Source organism: Crocodylus porosus, unplaced genomic scaffold (genome assembly GCF_001723895.1).
Source record: "Crocodylus porosus isolate Cpor-Errol unplaced genomic scaffold, CroPor_comp1, whole genome shotgun sequence".
Lineage (NCBI taxonomy): Eukaryota > Metazoa > Chordata > Crocodylia > Crocodylidae > Crocodylus > Crocodylus porosus.
In genome coordinates, this window is record NW_017728949.1 from 20,417,259 (window position 1) to 20,439,181 (window position 21,923).

At 41.8% G+C, this 21,923-nt stretch overlaps 1 protein-coding gene across 33 annotated transcripts in view; it reads right to left on the minus strand.

Moving 5' to 3' along the window:
• The window catches only part of PCBP3 (poly(rC) binding protein 3), a 138,748-nt gene that overhangs the window by 19,600 nt on the left and 97,225 nt on the right, over nt 1-21,923 (minus strand). For 21 of the 33 annotated variants that reach the window (XM_019554431.1, XM_019554430.1, XM_019554421.1 and 18 more), the window contains one exon: nt 9,168-9,337. The exons of 5 other annotated variants lie outside the window; for them this stretch is intronic. In XM_019554431.1, the coding sequence (XP_019409976.1) occupies nt 9,168-9,337 (170 nt within the window). Of the gene's footprint in view, nt 1-4,564; nt 5,496-5,595; nt 5,659-9,167; nt 9,338-21,923 lie in introns of those variants that run through there. 7 more of the 33 variants (XM_019554405.1, XM_019554433.1, XM_019554429.1 and 4 more) reach the window with 2 other exon arrangements.

The window sequence follows — 21,923 nt, forward strand, 5'->3', positions numbered from 1 at the left end:
GGCAGAGCAGCTGTGAAAAGGGATGACTACAAAAGCACTGGGGGTACAGCAGAAGCATACCAGGGCAGCTCCATGCTCTGGGCAGTGGCAATGCACGGGGCAGTGCTTGGCTGCCATGCTATTTTTTTGCCATCCCCAAAGATGGCATCCAGGGCTGACTGCCTGGGTTGCCCCTCCTCAGTTACACTATTGAGGCACAGCAACCCTCCTATACAGTACCCTGGTTCAGCCCTGCTCCGTTCTGGGAATGGCTACTCAGAAACAGCTTCCTTGAGCAGGTTCTGCTGAACCCAAGGCAGGACACAACAGCCAGAAGTAGGGGGGGAAAGGAGGATCAAGAGACCAGCCAAAATGCCTTTTCCTGATAATTTTGTCAGTCTCTGTTCTGCTAAAATCACTGCAATGTGTTTCTGGCCTGGTCTGGGGCAGGCCAACAGGGCTATTTGGTTTAACTAATTGTCTGTGCACCAAAATGGTGATGTCAGCCCCAGGGCAGCAGTGGGGGCAGCAGCCTGTGAGTCTGGGCTGTGGGTTGATTGTCTGACATAGACAAACAGCCTCTATGGGTAGGTCTGCTCTGACTCCTTGGTGAGCTGGGAGAGTGCTACCAAGAAGCTGAACCCACCTACTCATGCCTGCTCAGCACATGGAGGCATAAGTGACAAGTTGTACGTTCTGAGCAAAACCCTACTTTAGTGTGAAGGTCAGACTTATCTACCCCAGGGACCCAAAGACCCTGGCTGCTGATGAAGCAGCTGCTGTAGCAGTGTGTTGTCTCTGCACTGGCTGCTGTTGCTATCATGGCAAAGACTCCCAGACCCCACCATTCTGGAGCCACCTGTCCACAGCATGAGTTGGTGGCCTACTTGTCCTCCCATAGTCACACCATTGTCAGCACATGTCCAAGCCCAGAAACAAAAGAGTATAGCCAGTTCAGCATGGCAAATGAGAAAGTATAGCCAGTTTAGCATGGCCCAAAGGGCATTTTAGGAAGCACACCTGAGACAAAGCCTCTGGCCAGGCGCTCAGGACTAAACCACTACACCACCTAATTTTCAGGCTTTCACCCATGCTGAGTGGGAGTAAGCGGGCAGGATGTGCTTCTCTATTCTCAGCCCTGCCACAGGTCCACTAGCTAATCATGGGCAAGACACATCCCCCTTTCTGTGCCTCAGTTTTTCTAGTCTGTAAAATGGAGATCTTGAAGCTGACCACCTTTGGAAACCACTTTGAGAAGCACTGTTGAAAGTGCTGCGATTTCCCCATTTACAAGCAGAAATCCCCTTCATCTTTTATTTCTGAAGAGAGCACTTTCTCTCCATTCTCCCTGCAGCGAATCTGTCTCATGGTGTTCACATTCCTTCACTCTCACTTATGCATTTAGGCCCTGGTGATATAGCTTTTTTTCACAGATCTTCATCCCTCTGCAAACTTGAAGCTCCAGGCACACAGTAAAATCCACTTTAGCGCAGGTCAACACAAGATATTTATCCTACTTGATCCCTCCAAACAGTGCACAGAGGGAATTCTACCCATATATCTTTGGGATTAAATATGTCCCTGAATGGACCCGTTGCAAAACAGTGAATTCCACCATCACAATATTGGTTGCAGTTGAGCTTCTGTGCTGCTCTGAAAGAAGCAGAAATTATATTATAAATATAAGCTAATGGCAACTTGTTCTACTGCAATTGTCAAGCACAAAGAAGTATGACGCTTAGGAGTATTATGAATTATTATTATTAATGGCAGTTCCTAAAGGCTAATCAAGATTGGGGCCCCATTGTTCTACACCCTGAACATACAGAGAACCAGACAGTCCCAGCTATGAAGAGTTTACAGTCTTAAACTGGGTATGACAGGTTCAGGGTAGATTTCCACTACCAACTCATTTCTTCAGTAAATGAACCTGGGTCAAAATGGGATTGTTAATGTTTTCTGATTAGATGCTATAATTCATGAAAGTGTGCAAACTTACTCAAAAAGATAACATGAAGGGGTTTAGAACACAGCTGAACTTCAATCCACTTTCAGTTCTGAAGCAAATATTGTCTCCTGGATCCCCAGTTCTCACTGACCAACTTACAGCAATGGCAACACCTACTTTGTTAACTCTGTGCAGATCTACAGGTTGCAGATTTATTTTTTTAATCCATCCTTCGCATTCTTCAGCTCAAGATTAGATTAATTCAGAAAGCTCTACCTACAATTCCACCTGAAAACTAATCAGTGCAAAATAAGGCAACTAGTTTTTTAAGCCATCTCATTGTCCTGATAGGGCACAGGATACCAAAATACTTTCTCCTCAAGTACCTGGCTTAAATAGCAAACATGTTCATCTCCAGGATATGTTTTATAAATCTGAAGTGAATATGGTGCTTTGGATGGAATAGAATGGAAGATGTTTGGTTGTTATACTTATTGGCTGATGTACTGACTTGTATTATTTTAAAACACTAGTGGGTGGTATTTCTAGGTGGATCATGTGCTTATCTTTTGTTGCACCCCAAGCTCCTCTACAGACATTCCTTGTACTTTATATCGGGAGCATATTAATACCGTACAGGAGTGAAAGATGCAAAGTCAGGAATGGCATAGGGCATGGCTGACCCTGGTATGAAGCTGAAGTGTGGCTTTGTACTAATAAATGAATGGGAAAACCATCTGGTATGTTTTTAAATGAGGGGAGGCCATTTTTACATGAGGAGATGTCCCTGATAACTCAGGTGCATGAGCTCAACAATTCTTTTGCCCAGACATCCTCACAGATGTAACCAATGCCAGTCTCTCTATTGGAAATGAGGCTATTTACCAAGTATATGACTGGCACTAGTTGAAGCATGCTGTCACCCCACAATCCTCACATAATGAGACACTTTCTAGTGCATTTCACTGCAGGATCACGTGAAAAAAGCTTGGGAAATCTAAACTGCTGTGGATACCAGACCATTTATAGCAAATGAAGGATGGGACTAAGCATTTTAAGGAGTTTGAAGTTTAAGTATTATGGCTTGAAGTTCCTCAGTGACCTCAAAACACTTGAAGTTCAAGATACTTTACTAAGACTGGTGTCTCTACCTTTCTCCTCCCACCCCCACCCCCCTTTTTTTGCACATTTGCAAGAAGCACCTACAATCCTGGTTTTTGGAGCCCTGCAGCCCAAGCTGTGGGGTGACACTAATGTGACTAGAATGGGAATAACGGGAGGATGGCCTAAGCACCATCTTCAGCCATGTCTACTCATAGAAAGGGGTTAAGCTGGGAGTAATACATACTAAATACTTTTAACAAAAGAGCACAGCTCCTGATCATCCTCCCCAACTATCAGGCATTCAGTTACATCTTATCTTCAGAAAGAATGCCTTTGAGATGGCATTTTCTGACACACACATACACACAGATGTGCACACACCTTACTGCAGCTGGGGCTTAAAAAGCCCACATATACCCCATGGTAGACGTTCTCAACCTTTTTAGACTCAAGAAACCCCTCCAAAACATTTGGGAATTGAGTAGCACCTGATTTCAAAAGCCAATTTATATATTACGGTGCTTACCTCCTAACTCAGAGGCTGAGCAGTAGGGGGTCAAGGGTCTTCCAACCAGGGACAAACCACCACCTGGTTTGTCAGTTTATCTGCTTATCTCATCACACTTCTCTTATCTCCTCATGCCTCACCCCAAGGTGCCCTTGAACTGAAGTCACTGCTCCTTGGCCCGTTAGGGCTAGCTGAGAAATATGCACATGTTCATGTGTCCTCCTTGAAGTTCATCAAGTTGCAGTGCATGGCAGATACACAGCTACAAAACAAGCACGTGCAGAAACTTTGACATTAGGAGAAATTCCAACTACAGAATCTGAACTCAGATAGATAAGGAGCCTTATCAACAGGATGGCCGAAGAATAGATGGCATAGCTCTCATGGAAGAAGAGAGGAGGTCTGGAGATCCTGAATTTATGGGCGTGTGTTTGTGGAGCTTTGGGGTGAGAGAGAGAGAGTGGGAAGGACTGAGATCTTGAAACTCAGGAGAAAAAACAGTATAATTCCCATATGTTTCAATGCAAAAATGCATTGCATTGCACAAATATTTTAGCTAGGTTGGCTCTGCCATTTATCATTATTTTTATTTCTGCGTATATGATATAGTAAAATACATACTATACACTCTGTACACTATAAAATATTTATGGAAAATATATAATTTTTCCCTTATAAAAAGTAGGGGAGAGATACAAAGACAAGACCCTGGAAGCAGAAAACAAGGCTGGGTCTGAAGAACAATAGGTAAGGATGCAGGATCCATGGCAGATTCATCCAGACAAGAGGGCCAGATGTGAATTTTTTTTTTTCCATACTACAAGATATATATTAATCTTAAGCAAAATGGAATTATTTTGCAGCACAAAAGGGAACCTTATGGAGAAAAAAATTAGAAGGTTTTGTAAATGACCCCAGATTTCCATAGTTAAACTAGAAAAATGGCAGGGGACACAAGCCAAGGATTGCATTAGAAGCTCATCCCAGGAATCCAGTAGGAAGAACAGAGAGTCAGAAATCAGAGCTCATTGGTAGCAGAGCTGCACACAGACATTTATTGAATACAAACAATGACAAACACAGCAGGCTCACAGAGATTTGAGCTTCCTGAGCTAAGTCCAAAAGTTCTCGATGGGTTTTGTTTTCAGAATACTATTAGAGGCCCCTGTGGCTTTGAATTACATATCACTAAATCCTCCCTGGGCCCAATTACTTCTTAGTTAAAAAATTAGACTTTCCCCCCACCCCTTCTACTAGGCATAAATATGGCTTGTCTGGACCCTGCCATGTTGGAAAAAGCATCTCCTGTGTGGGAACCAATGGGGACTGTGAGACTGGTTCATTGGCTCCTACACATTCTGCTTCCAAAAAAACATGGGGAAAACCATGCCATATTCTCAGGACATGGATTAAAGGTTTAAAAGGTGAGCCAGGACAAGCAAAATGAAAATATGGGAGCATCAATGGAATAACTGTGAGAAAATAAGTATATCAAAGCAAATACAGCTCTAGATGGCATCAAAGATCATACACTACAATAAGTGCTGTTAGAATGCCAAATCAAATTTAAAATAGCTAAGCTAAACTGACACTAGAGACCAACCTTCTTCTGAAGTCTCACCAATGGAACCTCCCCCAAAAGGTAATTAAAATAATTAACACTGTACAGGCCTGGACCATAAATAAGGAATTCAGTACCAACATTAGGATCACAGTATGGAACTTATAAAGAAACATTTGCATGTGTGTGTGAACATGTGGGGGGGGGGGAGTGTGTGTGTGTGCGTGTATATGTTAGTAAAGAAAAAGTTTCTCTGGAGATAAGGGGAAGACAGTAGCTATACAGATATACAAGCTGGGTGGAGTGTCATTGGCTTGAGAGGGTCAGGTGATGCAGAATGAAGGATGATAGGTAGAAATTAGAGTGCGCCCATTCCAGTGACCTCAGACGTCAGCCTAGAATAGACAAAGGTAAAAAGAAAGGGGAAAGGGAAGAGATAAAAACAAGTACTTAATCAAAGGATTAGAAAAGAAAAAGATTTTGTGGTATACTCACAACTGTCCTCTTTTCTGCTATATCCCACTCATTCTTCCCTTTTCTCCAGTGTAATCTGCCATGCTGAAATATTCATTACATTAATCCACTTTGTGGAGACTCCCACTAGCAACACCACAATTAGGGCTGCATTTTAAAATGGGTTTAAAATCCTGCCTCTCTCTAAAAGTAGGTGGTCAATTAGTGTGAAATGTCAGTGTTCAGGTCTCATGACCTTTGAAGTTCTAGATTGTTTCATAAACTTTTAGAGAAATATCTGAATTCAGCTCTGGATTAGGTTTTTCGGCAGCTCTGCTTTCCATTGGTGATATACAAATCCTAAAAACACTGTCTCTGTTTATCCCAAGTTTGATAGAAAGGTGGCCCCTGAGAAGATCTAGTGCTACAGGGCTAATGCATGCTTAAGGCCCTATACATAAGGTTTGTGTGTGCAGTGCCATAATTCTCATAATTATCAGTTTTTAACATCCAATTTTGGGTGATTTTCAACTTATGTACATTATATTTTGAGATCTATTATACTGGGCACACAAGTCAGATGCAAGGTCTTGAGCACAAGCAATCCTGACTGCCTGAGGAAGGGCTCTCTCTGCACAAAGAAACCTAACTGATGTTGTTGGGTACATGAAAATGCCTTGCCTGCTAGGACTTACACTTGTCTGCCAGATACTCCCCTACAGCATGTGAGGGCTCATGTACGGAGAAAATGTTCTCTGTCAGTAGCACTTTTACTAGTACCACACCTAGATTCCTGGCGGCCCCAGGGAAACTTAGTATCAACCTCCAATGTATCAATGATTTTTTGTTGCAAAAGTCTTTATCACATCTGTGGTACTGATGTCTTTAAATAGTTTGTTATCAATTGATAACATTGCCCATTCCATATATACGTAATATTAAAACTTTTTTTCCAATTGTAATTTTTTTTCATTGTTAGGTTCCCTTTCTGTCTTGGCCCTGGTCAGCCACCCAGCTCCACATGCCTGTGTCCAGGTCTGACTTCTACTGCCTCACAGGAATATTCCCTACCACCACATAAGCATTAAAAATAATTAGTTTCCAAATATCTCTGCTGTGAGACAGCAGAGGTTGCTACACCAACAATATAATTAATAAGAACCCACAAAAGCAAGGAAATGAAAAGCTAAGACATCGAACAGTATACGCCCTATTTCTCTCATGGGGTACACCTTACCATGGCTACAACTCCACAACTGAACCATTCCACAGACTACATCAGAACCTTATCTTTGCTCCCTTTTTTGTCCTACACCCAGTTATTTACCAGACTATTCCCACCCGTCCCAACCCTGGTAGCTGTGGACATTCATTGTCACGGCTGCTCGTGCTCTGATACTGTAGGCATTAGAGGCCAGCATTCCAGGGGCAGCATATACAGTCATTCCAGGGCTATACTGTTAGATACTGTAAAATGGCTTAGCTTTTTATGTCTTTGCTTCTGTGATTGTGTTAGGTATCAGTAGGGTAACCACGAGGAAATCCGGGACATCTGGGATACTACCTCCTCCCCAAGTCAGTGATGCTGCTGCAGACAGTGGCAGAAGCTGGTGCACAGGGGTGCAAGAGCAGTCCAGTGGGGAGGCGGAGCTGCCTGGTGCATCATGCTACTACACCTCCCTGCCAGACTGTGCCCCTGCAATTCCAGGACTCTTGTTTTAATTTTTACCAACCAGCTGGGACCAGCCTTCAAAATCCAGGGCTGTTCCTGCCAGACCACCTTAGGTATAAATAGGTATGTAGCAAACCTATCTGCAAAATGTTTATAAATACTAAATTCCCCTTTGCATCTTGATATTGCCTTAGATTTTTACAGCTGGGAGAGTCTGATATAAGACATATTTTTTATGTCCCAAAACCCATCTCCTCTGGATTATTCATAGCACATAGTGCCTATCTGTAAAGTTAACAGCCAAAACCTGCAAAGAAAAAAAGGAGGGATTCTTTAAAAGACAGAATTTAAGGAAAATTCTCTGAAAGCAACTTTAACACTGTTCTCAAAGTGTTGCTTTGTAGGTGGGAAGGTCACATAGATTTTGAAGGAGATTTAGGCAGAACTGTTAGTCTCTGCTCAGGAGAGATGGAGGACTTGAACAACAGAAAGCTTCTACAGGTGAAAATAAGGTGCTCTGGCACAGCGGCATGGGAAGGAGGGGTGAGAATAGAATGGTGAAGGTTGCTACAGGTTAGAGCTGAGGTTAGTTGGCACAACTCCATATGAAAAGAAGTCTTGCACAAAGCCTACCTGCACTATACCCAATCTAGGCAGTGCTATCAGTCCCTCACCATAAGGAGCACCAAAGTCATCACATAGCTACTAAGAAATAAATTACTTCTAGGACACGTGGAATAATATCATAAGTTAACAGGCACGTTGGATAACTGCTAAAATCCCAGTGACATGTGATGGCATGGTACATGCTCCACGCAGCTTAGAAAGATTTGAAAGTTGTCTTAGTTGCATCAATCCCTTCTGCAACTAACCAGTTTTTTTTAGTTCAGCACAATGCATTTTTTTCAGGGGATATCCCAGAAGATAAGACTCACATTTCCTCTCAGGTTCCCCATCACCCTATCCTATCATCTACGTATTTGTACACATATACAAGAGACCTGACTAAATCTAAGTGCCCCAAAAACCTCAAATATAGGTCACACTCTTGGATAAACTCAACTGCTTACTCCCAAATTGCCTGCTTCCTAAAAAGTCTATTCTACTAAATAGTCCTTACTTGCATGCTCATTTTTTTTTGCCATGAATAGGTGCTACTTAATACATCCTTAAACCAGTAAACCATATTCAGGTGTCCTGACTCTAATCTGGGTCAATGCTGATGGTAAACATTTTCAATATGTTCAATTACTAAATGTCCGCAGGTCAAACTTATTGCATATGTGCTATTATTAAATGAAAATAAACAGGCTACTTCAATTTATTTATTTACTGGATTTGTTACTTTAAATATATTTATTTGAAAGGGGAAGACATTTATGAATCTTGAAAGCAGGTAGAAGAGGTATCAAGACTTATCATTTAGGGTTTGCTGTTCCTTATGGTCTTGTGATATGGCCAAAGTTGCTGGGTTTAAATTATGTCCTCTCCACACCAAATCACTCCCTATGCCCTGCCTGAGAACTTGCCATGTTTCTGCAGAAAATAACTCAGTCTAATTACACACAAGCTCTTTCAAACATGGGGTATGACTAAGAAGATGTTAACAGGCCCACAACTGAAGCAAAATACTGATTGTGGCCATGAGTACTAACATCGAGAAGTTGGTTATGAGTTGCCCTTCAGAGAGTGTTCCTGGCAGAAGAATCCAAAATAATAACATAATATTCACGTTCACTTCAGGTATCAACATACAGTAAATCACCAGTGTATTCACTTAATCTGCTGCCCTGAAACCTAATGAAGTCATCTCTGATGAATGTGATGCTTGGGGTGTGTGTTACTGTCTGAGTTTTGTATGTCTTATTTTATTGGCTTCTCTTTTACAAGGAGGTCATAAAGACTGGGGTGGAAGAATGGGGCCTTGATTAGCACATCTCACCTGGCGTTGATGAGGTACTGGGCAAGGCTGATGTTAGCTGGGGTTCCTGTGATGGTAATTTGACGTTCCGATGAACCTTCCGTGGCATTGGCGATTTTGATCTGCGCTCCAGACATCTGTCGAATTTCATTGATTTTGGTCCCTTGGCGTCCGATTATGCAGCCTATTAGCTAGAAAAAAGTATGGAGGGAATTTCTTAAAGCGGATCCTCAGACAGTAACTCGCAGGATGTAAGCATGATTACACGGTGAAGGTCAAGGGATTGGTGGGCCACTTGTTTTTGTTAAAAGGTGTGAATGACTTTAATGCTCATGAAAGCAAGAGACTAAAAGCACTGGTGCAAGCCACATATAACAGGAACAACTTCCCTCAACTTCATTGCCATTGTGACTTCTTGCTGACCTGCAACAACCTGATGTTGTTCCAGTCCTTTTTCTCTTTTGAGCAGAGAGTTGTACTTGTGCTAAGATTATGCCAAACTAGCACTGAAGGCTTAAGATATGGAAAATAGAGCTATGCTACCAAATCCATCTTCTGGTGTTTCCTCACCCATGCTCAGAACCAATCAAAGATGAAATGTTGAATCTTTTTTATTGCACACTTAACTTTAGGGAGAGTTACTTTGTATAAAATGCTAAGTAGCGCTTCTGTTACTGAACTTTTAACAAAGGCATCATCTGGTCCTCCTTGCTCTTTCACTTTCTTTTAAACATATTTATACTATGACTACATATGAACTGGCCAGTCTCAACCTTAACACTATTCCAGGTCAATTTCTCTGTCCACACTGAACAACCCCCTGGCAAGAAAAGCCTAAAGGTTTCAAGGTAAATAAGACTAAAGAAACATGGGCTCACAGAGGCGAGTATCAGACAGAGAGAGAGGGAAGTGTAGCAGATTAACAGCACTAGAGACTGAAGTCCTGTATATACACAGCGGGTGCGTCTACACAAGATGCTATGTCTCCATAGCCCAATGCTACAGTGATGTAGCAGCAGCAGGCACGAATCATGATGCCCATGCTACTGCGCAGTAGCATGGGAAAAGACCCATCCAGCGCCATCCGGACTGCACAGTAACACCAGTTAGTGCACAGTCTTGTGCATACGTAGAAGCACCCAGGGAAGATATATTACAGACACAAGCAGTTTAGGACTCACAACAGTTCTCAATATTCCTCAATCTTTCCTCCTTTCTGCAAATCCTTTGGGGATGAGAAGGTGGTTAACGTCTCCATGCCCATTCCTACTTAATAGCATCTCATATCAGAGTGCCATCAAGAGCAGGATGTTTAGAGAAAGAGCACCTGTCTCCTTATTATAATAATGAGATCACAAACTTCCTTTCCAGAGGCCACCAATGGACAATGTATCAATGAAACAAAGAAAGAATAAAAAATGTGAGAAAAGAGAGAAAATTGTATAAGAGAAAGGTAGGAGGAGAATTTCTGAATGTTGCTGGATTATTTCTATGTTGCTGGATATAAGAACAGTGGCAGAATGGAAATCTAAGGTACATGGAAGAAAATACATTTTTTCTAATTCCAGATCTATATTATTATGTTCTCAGCAGCCAAGGAAAGCTAACTTTGGACATTAAAATGGCTGTGGTATTAAGTCTAACAGATGGCAAAGAGATCTGCAACAAATTTTCAAATTAAATTAAAATAAGATATGATTATTTACAGTGATCTCTCAGGTCCCCTTAGAATTACTGAAACAAAGGTTAGGTAATTCTTATGTATATTTTTTCTAACCTTGATTAATGGCATTCTCTCTTGACATAGAAACTAAATGGTAAATAACACAAGGTACAAAAGGAACAAGATTAAGAAATAAAAGCTCTGCTCAAAATATAGAGAAGGTAATGAACAATAAGTGGAGTTCTCTGAGAGTCATAGATTCATAGATGTTAGGGTCGGAAAGGACCTCAATAGATCATCGAGTCTGATGATCTGTCAGATATGTCAACCATGTCCATATTCCACTGTAGATGAGCATGCACCTTGAACACTTGAGTTTGGACACCTCATGCACCTGACCTCTTCCAGAGCTCAATACAGGGGTTAGAAAAGACAGTTTATGCTTCTTACTTCTCAGTTCCCTCAACCACAGAATCCCAGAGTGACAGGGACTCCAAAGAGGGACAGGACGTGGGACATGATTAACACATCTCAAAGAACTCTAGTAAGTTCTGGCGAGTGACTGTGCTTTTTTTTGTTTGGAGTGCCTGTCCACATGCACTTTCCATTGTGGGTAACTCCAGAACAATGCCTGAATCGCTTGCAGCAGGTCTCAGAGTTTAAAGCAAACTATGACTGGATTGGCTGCTTTGTCTACTGTCATATCTGGTCTGGAGGCCTCAATAACAGCACAGTGCTTGGTTTTTAAAGCTCTAGTCTGCCTTGCAAATATCTGTGATGGACATGTTCCAGAGTGAGTCTACCAAAGTTGTCTGGGATGTTATGGGCTCTGACTGCCAACAGCAAGCTCTCCTCATTAAGGGAGAAGGAGGGGAAATCTGCCATGAGTGCCTGGTTTTCACCCACCTTTCTTACCAAAGTGGTGGCCATCAAGAATGCCAGACTCAGGGACAAATGGAGTAGCAAGTTGATGTTCATCAGTTCGAATGCTGAGTGCATTTGGCAGTAAACCCAGGCTTAGCTCTCACTGAGGCATTGCATCTTCTACTGGAGAATATCTTGGTTGAGCTTTAAAGCCAATTTCAAAACCAAGGTAAGAAAGACAGACCCTTCACAGGTGGGTGGTGAGCTGAGACAGTAGATAGGTACACTTTGACAGAGCTCAGGGCCAAGTCACTATACTTCAGCTCTAACAGAGACTCTAAGATGGCCAGAATGGAAGCTTTGTGGGGAGAAAGAGATTTCATATAGGACCAGGCCAAAAATGCTGTCATTGAGGCAGTTAAATTTTTCTGGTTCAGTCTCTCCTGCTATGGATGGGAACAGCTCTGTCAAGAGAGGAGCAGGCCTATTCAACTGCTTAAAACCATCCAGTATCCAGGCTTGGAAATACAGAGTGTACAGATCCACATGGAGTGTCTTCTCTCCAGGAAGAACTGGGAGAGCAGGTCTGGGACCACTAGTAGAGAACTGGTCTACTCACAGACATGCACAGAAAATCTAGGAACAGAAACTGTTTTGTCCAAGTTGAGGACAGCAAGATTAGTCATGTGGAGATGTGTTGCATTTTCCATAGCACTTGCTGACTTAGAGGAATAGGTGAAAAGTATAAAAGAAGTTGTCTAAGCATAGCATGAAAAAAGTTTTGGAGAATAAGCTCCATCTGAATCCTCTCTTGAAGATGATGCAACACTTTTTGTTGCTGTCTGAAGAAAAAAGGTCAGCCTTCCAGAAAATGTCCTGTAGTGTACAGTGCATGATCACCCATTCAGTATATATATATATAGAGAGAGAGAGAGAGAGAGACAGGCCTACTGAAGCTATCCAGTTGGGTATTCTACAATCACAGGAGGCATGTGGCTGATGGATATATCCTATGTTGAATGTGTTAGTTCCAGAGGCTGCCACTTACCTACCAGCAAAGAGGGAAAATCTTGCATCCTTCTCCCTGTTTGTATTATATTTATACGCATTATAGTGATTATATCCATCATAATCTGGATGTGAAACCCCACAATATGATGTAGAAATGATCAAAATGCTCTTTCAATTGATTTTAGCTCTGAGACTAGCACATAGTTTTGCTTCTATGCACAAGCTTGAGTTTGAAAGGCATTCACATCTGTCCCCTAACCTTGTGGGGAGACTTCTTCATAACTGTCAGTGTTAGTTGGGAGGAGAGAAACAGGACCTCCCCCTTCAGATGTTAACTGGGTCCTTACAGAGTGATGATGAATGAGGGACATCTCAGTAGGAAAGGAAGAGGAAAGTACCTCAGTGTAAAGAAGCTTTTCCATTCTAGCTGCTATGTCTGCGAAGTCCTCTTATGCTTAAGATCTGAGCATGAATGGCCTGTGATGCTGAGACAGAAGACCATGATCACAGATGGTGGAATGTGTCCTGAGAGCTGCCTCTTGAATGTGCAGCTCAGAGATTCATTCTCATGGCTACTGGGCCAGAAATCAAGAATGTGATGGCTGTCCAGAGGTTGAAAGAATGGTCAGATAAGGATACCTCATTTGGTGGTGTTGATGTATATGGAAACAGGAACAGTTCCTTAACAAACCAGAATTGGAGGTGATGGATCTTAGTGCCAGCCAGGCCAGGGAGAACAGCAGAAACTGGTTTTGGCTAGACAGTGATATCATTTGGTTCAGTGAGGTGAGGTGGCACCACAGATGTCAGAAATGCTGGAGACAATGGTGTAGCAGGAAACCACTGAGGTATATGCAAATCAATGGAGCAACTGACACTATTGCCAAGGCCGTTGGTGCCAGGATGGAAGGCAGTGCTGGAGTATTGGCTCTATAATGAATGTGTCAGAGGGAGCACTTGTTTTTATGCTGTATAGGCACTGTTAAGACAGATTATCTGGAACCAGAAATCTGTCCTGGGTCATTTATGAGCACCTTCAACATGCCTGTATAGTTGTGAAGTCTTATGTTGGGGGCAGGGGAGTGAAGACAGCATGAAGACACATTCAAGGAAAACCCTGGGTTGGGATCCTCCCTTTGAACTGGTCTTGCACTGCCAGTGGTCCTGCCAATGAGACCCCTATTCTCAAAAAGGAAGTTACACCTCTGCAGTGTCTTTGCTCACCTGACTCCTGCATGCTGAAGTTAGCAACTAACCCCACAGAGTTGCTAGAGTCTAACTTCATGATCTTTCAAAGTGAAAAAGTGAAAAAATTGAAAACCCTTTGGGACATGAGACTCCCCTAAATAGGAAAAGCACCTTACCATACTCATCCATGGCAGACACAGCCCTGTTTCAGCAGAGAAACAGCCTAAAGCCATGCCAAGTGTGGAGGAAGAAGCCTGGTCAGAGTCATGGGGAAAAAAAGAAACCTCACTCAGGTAGAGGAGTAGGCTAGGAGACCCTCATGTTTCAGTGGTGAAATGATGGAGACCAGAAGCACAAAGGAGAATAATGAGAAAAGGCAAACCAGAATTTGTCTGGAAAAACAAAAAGAAGAAAGAGGGTAGAACAGGTTGGGTCTGAAAAATGGTCAGACAAATCTGGAACAGACTGCAGAGAAATACTGCCTTGAGCTCAGGCAGCTGAAAGGAAATGGGGAGCAGGAAGTGTCTACTGCCGTTGTATGAGCCTGGAGAGGAAGAGTGAATGGAAGCTTTCTGGGTACTGCTAACACAAAAATGTCTCCAAGCTTGAGTGCTTGAGGTACATATGCAGTTGCATATAGCAGAATAGAAATATGGACTGGCACTCAAAGGATGCGTGCCTGAAAATAGTCTACACTGAAAAAATTAAAGCTGGCATTTAACCGATTCTAGGCTTCAGAGTCAACACTTCACTGAGGCAAAAAGGTCTATTTGACATGTCTTAGAGTAATCATCTTAAGCTACCTGATGACTCGGCAATTCAGCATCACACAGAATCATAATCAGAATGTTCTCCTTGCAGTCACAGGGCCTAGTAACTATTCTTAGCTGATGTTCTGGTATAGTATTTTATCCATTTAATTTCTGCATATAAACATGGAAACGCTCGTTAACAGCAAAATTAACTCCAGGCTCTAAGGGCATCTCTAAATGTTCTCGGGGGTGGAAGGGGGAACGCTTTAATTATAGTGACTCCAAGAGCTACTGTAATTAAAGTGCCCACAGTGTCACATGTATTCATCATCCTGCATTTCAAAATTGCGATGGGGGTGCTTTGCCTAAAACTTGTCAAACAAACTTTAGTTAAAGCACTGCTGCCACCATTTTGAAGCATGGTGACTCTGAATACAGGTGACACAGAGGCTGCTGGAGTGTGCTAATTAGCACATTCGAAAAGACTCAATTAATCAAGTCTGCTCCGACGTGTGCTAATTAGCATGTACTGGAGCAGACATCTGGCACATGTACAGGTGCCCTAAAATGGTGCACTGCACATGCAGAAAGGGAGGTCAGCAAGGGAGGTGATATTTGCCTGTATCACAGTATTTTCTTTACCTCAGTCTCAGCAAGTCAAAATAAACCCTGTCTATAGAATCCAGCCCAGTATACAGTTGCCAGGCCAGTCACCAAGTTATTGATACACAGGTAGATATACTATGATACAAAGTTTAGATGCCATAACTTGGAAACAGCATTGTTTGAAGAAAAATGCAAATATAGTCGACAAGAATCTGTATCTGATAGTGCAAGATATCATAGAATCAAAAAAATTGGGTTGGAAGGGACCTCATGAGGTCATCTAGTTCAACACCACCACCCCCCTTCTCAAAGCAGGACCAGCCCCAACTAGATCATCCCAGCCAGGGCTCTGTCAAGCCAGGCCTTAAAAACCTGCAAGGATGGAAGTTCCACTGCCTCTCCACCTGTGGAGGTTTTAAAGACTTGAGATGTAGTTCACATGTCCACCCAAATTCTTGATTCATTTCTCACTATGACCTTGTCCTTTAGAAAAAAAAGTAATTGCTGAAAATATCTTCTTTTCCAGGAATTTTGTAGCTGAGGTTAGACTGGTAGTCTAGGAGGAGAATGTCTGCTGTTATTGTATGGATAGGTTTTCTACCACCTGTTTACCAGGGTAGTAGGTGGTATACATGCTGCTGTTTAAAATACCATCAGCCATAATTATACAAATACTTTCTCACATGCTTAAATTATCTACAGTGTAGTGCTGCCATTGCAAAATGGATCTTGGTCAAAATTACAGAGGCCTTCCATCATATTCTGTTTAGAACCTGAAGCTGGACTTGATTTAGATTCCAGGGTTTTATTCACTCAGTTTCTCACCATACCCAGGCAAACTGAAGATGCTTAGCAGAGTTAAATAATTAATTAGAAGAAAACAGGTATGTCACTTACCATTGGAGTCATTTTCACCTCATAAAGAGGATTCCTTGGCCCAAATGTCCCATCAAGAGGTGAAGGCATGCATTTTCTTGTTTAATCCCACCCTGTCCCATGCACAAATTCCTTCTCCCCATACCTACTTGAAAGGCAAAACCAGACCATAAGGCTGAGACACCTTACATTCTCCAAAATGTTTCTCAAGAAATATGGGACAAGTGCCTCAGCTAGTTTAGAGTAGCTGTGCTCATTTGATTTTAACCAAATGTAAGCAGACACAAAGTTTTGTTTAAGCTAATACCCTTGGCTGAATCAGGGTGAAAGCAGTTAACAAGCAAAGTTGTAAAACTGAGATTGTTTTTATTTAAAAATACATGTACATTAAAGAAAAGAAAATAAGATTTGACTTCAGAACAATTTTAGGGCCCAGTTTCCAAATGGGCCTCAGAGGTCTTATCAATTTGCTGTCTGTCATTTTTGTGTGCAAGCTTTATTCTCTTGATGGGCCAATAGGACTTGTACGTATAAATCAATTAGCAACCAAGCTGTTGGATGCATACGTGTGTAAATCCCATCTGGGTGTGCGCATTCTATTCTGAAGACAAATTTAAGTTCATTTTCAAGCAATTCACCTTGCAATTCTTCATTTTAATGAACTGAAATGGCAGCTGCTGTATTCTTTTTGTCAACATCTATATCACCAGAGCGCCCCAAGGGATGACGAGGTCGAACGGTCACAAACTCCTGCAAGACCGTTTCAGGCTGGACATAAGGAAGAATTTCTTTACTGTTGGAGCCCCCAAGGTCTGGAACAGTCTGCCAGTGGAGGTGGTTCAAGCACCTACATTGAACACCTTCAAGAGTAAACTGGATGCTTATCTTGCTGGGATCCTATGACCCCAGCTGACTTCCTGCCCTTTGGGCAGGGGGCTGGATTCGATGATCTCCCGAGGTCCCTTCCAGCCCTAACGTCTATGAAATCTATGAAATCTATGAAACTTCTTACCTGAATGTTTAATATACTTGTTTTAATACTGAACACACATTAAGAATTATTAAAATTATTTGCTGATTGTTGTAATTACATTTAATATAAGAATGTGACATATGTTACTCTGCCAATTCCCCTTCATCTGGAAATTGGCTGTTGATTAAGTATTGTTAAAAAAAGGGAAAAAACCCAGCCATATACAGACTCATAACATCACTTTACGCAATGTCTTGTGTATTTAACAGGTTGAGGAACTATATCCTAGACAGCAGAGATCCTGAAAAGGACTTAGAGGTCCTGCTGGACAGCCAACTGAACATGAGCACCCAGTGTGGTATGGTGGCCAAGATGGTTACTGCAAGCCTTGAGTACAAGCAGAACAATATGGAATAGCAGCAGAAACATGTTATTACCTTTGGGTATGGCATTGGCAAGACCATTACTGGACACTGAGTGTCCAGTTCTTGCATCTGCAATTCAAAATGGATGTTGGTTAAGTAGAAAGGGCTCAGAAAAGGGGAACAAAGACTGATATCAGGTTTAGAAAACCTGCCTTAGACTGAGGCTACAGGTCTCTCTGTTTAGGTCAGCCAAGAGTAAGAGGAGATTTAGATCATGATACAGTATAAAAGAATCCACATGGGGAGAACATTTCTGATAGCAATGGGCCATTTAAGCTACTAACAGAGAAAAATACAGCAAGTGCTGAAGCTGAAGATAGACAAACCCAGACTACAAATAAGGCAATTATTTTCAGCTTTTCAGAGAATACGGTGAATTCCCCATTATTTGAAGTCTTTAAATCAAGGCTGGATGTGTGTGTCTAAAATATATGCTCTAACCCAACCACAGGATATATGGAAACTAAACAATTCATATAAGTATAGAAAGTAATAGCAGTCCAATCAAAGTGGGAAGCACAGGAACCAAGACATACCTCAGAGGGATGTTGTGGGGCTTCCTCTGAGGTAAGCCTTTGTTCCCATGCTTCCCACTTTAATTGGACTAGTATTACTATCTATTCTTACAGGAATAGTTTTGTTCAACAGAACCAAGCATAAGTCTATGAATGGCTTTCACTTCCTGGGGCTACTGCCCTACTGCTGAGTTATTGATGATGAAACCAAAACTAGAATGACATGTGCTGTGGAGCAGGGGAAGTTTCTGGTATCCCAGTGGGATATTTTAAAGATGTTCTTTTCCTGAAATCAGTTTGCCATGAACACTGGAGCTTGCTTCTTATATCAAATGAAATACTAGTTCAGCCTCATGTATGATAGCTACAGGAATAAAAAACCCCAACCCACAGACCTAGTTTCATGGTATTTTAACTGAAGAATGTGCAAATTTGAAGACCATAGGAAAAGAGTCCTCTATACTTGTTGCTGCAAAGCATAGCATGTTTTTATAATTAAGCCATTATCAACTGGCCAGGAAACACCAAATTGGGGATAACTATCAAGCTGGGTTCCCCAGGTGTTTGTCCTAGGTCAGTATTGTTCCGTAATTTCATTAGTGAGATAGATTAGGTAACTGAGTCTAGATGTAGTAAATATACAAATAACAAAGCTAAATAGGATTGCAGGTATCTTAGAGGACAAGGATAAGATTCAAAATGCCCTTGATTAACTGGGAGAAGTCTCTGAAACAAATAAGATAAAATTAAATAAAGAAAAGCACAAAGTGCTACACACAGAAAGGAACAATCAAATACAAAAATACTAAATGAGGATTGACTAGCTGGAGGCAGCAGTACTGCAGAAAAAGATCTGAGGGGTTCCAGGGAAAAAAAAAAGACATGGACAAATTAGAAAGGATTCAGAAAAGAACAAAAAAAAATATAGAATGAGAAAATGTGATGTATGAAGAATGGTTGGAAGTATTGTGATTATATACCCTACAGAAGATAAGACTGATGGGAGATTTAGAGACAATTTTCAAACTCAGAAAACACTGAGAGTAGAGTAGAGTATGGTGATTAATTGCTCTCTGTTTCGAAAGGGGTCAAGACAAGAACTAATAGGCTTAAATTCCGCAGGGAGATTGGATATTAGAAAAAAAATCCCAATTATGAAGGTGATTAGACATAGGAACAGATAACCTACGGAGGTCATGGAACGTCTGTCATTGATGTTTTTAAGTGTAGGTTAAACAAACTTTTGCATAGGATGTTCAGTCAGGGCTGATTCTGTTTTGAGCATGTAGTTGGACTACACAATCTCTTGAAGTCTTTTCTAGCCCTGTTTTAATGATTATAGGATTCTATGTTTCTGTCTTTCTTTCCAGTCAGGTCTTGCAATAATTTCAGGGGTGAGAGGAATGTTTGTTTATTGCTCCTAGTCCCTGTTTGTTCTGGCACAGCTGATGATTTTCTGTGCTTTGAACCTGTAAAAAGGCAAACTGAGATGGAAGTCTCCTGATTAGAAAATACATACTTTTAAAATGTCGTAAGTGGAGCTTTTCTGAAATTAGTCCTCCTCCAAAAAAATACTGCCTTCCATTATACTCTCTTGCTTCTTCTCACCCATCAAACATAATTAAACAAGGAACAACAACAAGTATACTAAATCATTTTAAAAATGGGAATGGGGATGACAATTAGTCAAGCAGAATTTCTAAAAACAAGGGCGTTCATCCCTTGATTTCTGGTGTTGCTTTACCCTGTAACACAAGGAAAACCTGATCCACATTTGCTAAAAAAATGTTACATTACTCACCTTAAGATAGAGATGTTCAAGCCAGCTTGTCATCTCCAGGCAAAGATAAAAGAGGAAATTTGAAAGGGCTTCAAAGCAGCCTCTTTTGTCTGAGGTAAAACTTACTGGCCAAAATTATTCTGGCCACTGAGAGGTATAAAGTTAAAAAAAAAGAAGATATTTCAAACTACTGGGTGCGGAAAACATCTGATAAACCTTGTATAATAAGTTTTTGACTTCTAGTGACTGCAATCCTGAGTTCTTTAAAGGGACACATGACAATCATTTTGGCATCACCTTTACAGAGAACTGCTACTTATTTGAAATGGATCCTGCTGCAAAATATGGCCTGATCTTTACAGAAACCATGTGTAAATGTATGTTTCAAATCCCAAGATAACTCGACTCACGGAGCCAAAAGCAATCAGAAACAGGAAAGCTCCTAGCCATCTCCAAAGAGGATTTACTTAACCCTAGTAACAAAAGCAAATTTGAAAAGTGTCCAGTGACTAATTGTGATAGCAGTGCTCCCACCCTACTCCACTGGGCTAGGGACAGACATTCAAAAAGCCTGAGCCTGAATTGATTCAATCTTTGCAGGTTAGTCTAACCTGGCTAGGCTAAATCACTTAGTAACTGAGCAGACATCCCAGACATGCTGGCACATGCCTGTAGTGGCTCAGGCTAGAAGTCAGGGGATGCTAGAGCAGCCCTCCTTTACTTCCATAGAGCTAAGCTGAGGTGGGGCGTGGCCAGGCCTGGGCAGAATGCTCTGATTAGATCAGCAGGGAATTGATAACAGTGTTTATCATCCCTAGCTCAGTGTTTATTACCCCATTAAGAAAGCAACAGAGGGACATTACCAGCTACCTCTTGATCCTACCTGTTGACACAGCACGGACCTCTCATCAAGGCAGAGGGGAGGGTGGAATTCCTACTTAGCTGGGAGTGGCGAGGTGAAGGGTGGGGAGCAGCCCTCAGTCTTACCAGAGCTGCAACCAGGAAGCAGAGGGGAGGGGTCAGCCCTGCTGTGCAGCAGAGAGCCCCACCCCACCCAGAGAGCATGCTGGGAGTCAGGTTTAACTTAAACCACCAAGGGGTCTGGTTTGACCCAAATCCATTAAGTCTGATACTACATTCAACCACGTTTATCTCAAACCAGTTTCAGCCATTTTCAAACTGGTTTATGTGCACTGAGCATCTGTTCTATTACAGGTCTAAATCAGTTTCTGATCATTTAAACCGGTTTTGTGTAACGTCTGTCCCTAGCCCTGGAGAGATCATCATAATAGCTTTCTAAGGCATAAAAGACTTCAAGGTTCTCTGCAGCTTTGTGTATTAAATGAAAGGATTATTTTTCTAGAAGCTGATCATAGCATCATCATGCTTGAAGGTTCTCCCTCACTTGTTCTAAGCGAGTGGAATTCTCCAGGTGGTTACATAAAAGCATTGCCTTATAATACTATTCCTTCCCAACAGGAGGGGTGTTTTACAATGACCTTATGAAAAAGGTACTTTTAAAGTGTGTTTAAGACTTTGAATGGGTCCCTCAGCTCCTCCACTCCCCTATAAAATAGGATTTCTTTATACTACAGTTGTTACACAATCAAGAGGGCTCAGATAAAGCAGCCATAACACATAAACACATGCATACACACCACCCCAAGGTTTGGGCCACTGGAAAAGAGAATAATTTTGGAACAGGCTCCCCTCAGAGGTGGTACAGTCACCCACTTTGACAATCTTGACGCCCATCTTGCTGGGGTCATCTGATCCCAGTAGTTTTTCTTGCCCAAGTGAAGAGGAGCTGGACCTGATGATCTGTAAGGTCTCTTCCAGTCCCTAATGACTATGAAACTCACAGCTTACCCTCTCAAACCCTGAGACCTCACACCACTCTGCAGTAGGAGGGACAACCCTCCCCTGATGCTGTAAAGTGATCTCCTGTCTCACCTGTATTTATTCCTTTATGAACAAGAGGCAAAGTCTGTATTCTACACCAATAGGAAAGAGGGATATGAAAATGCGTTTCATTGGACTTAAAAGAGCTCAAGCCCCATGTTACACACAGGGAGTTTCAGAGGAAAATACAGCAGTGTTGAAAGTTATGCAAACCAAATTTGA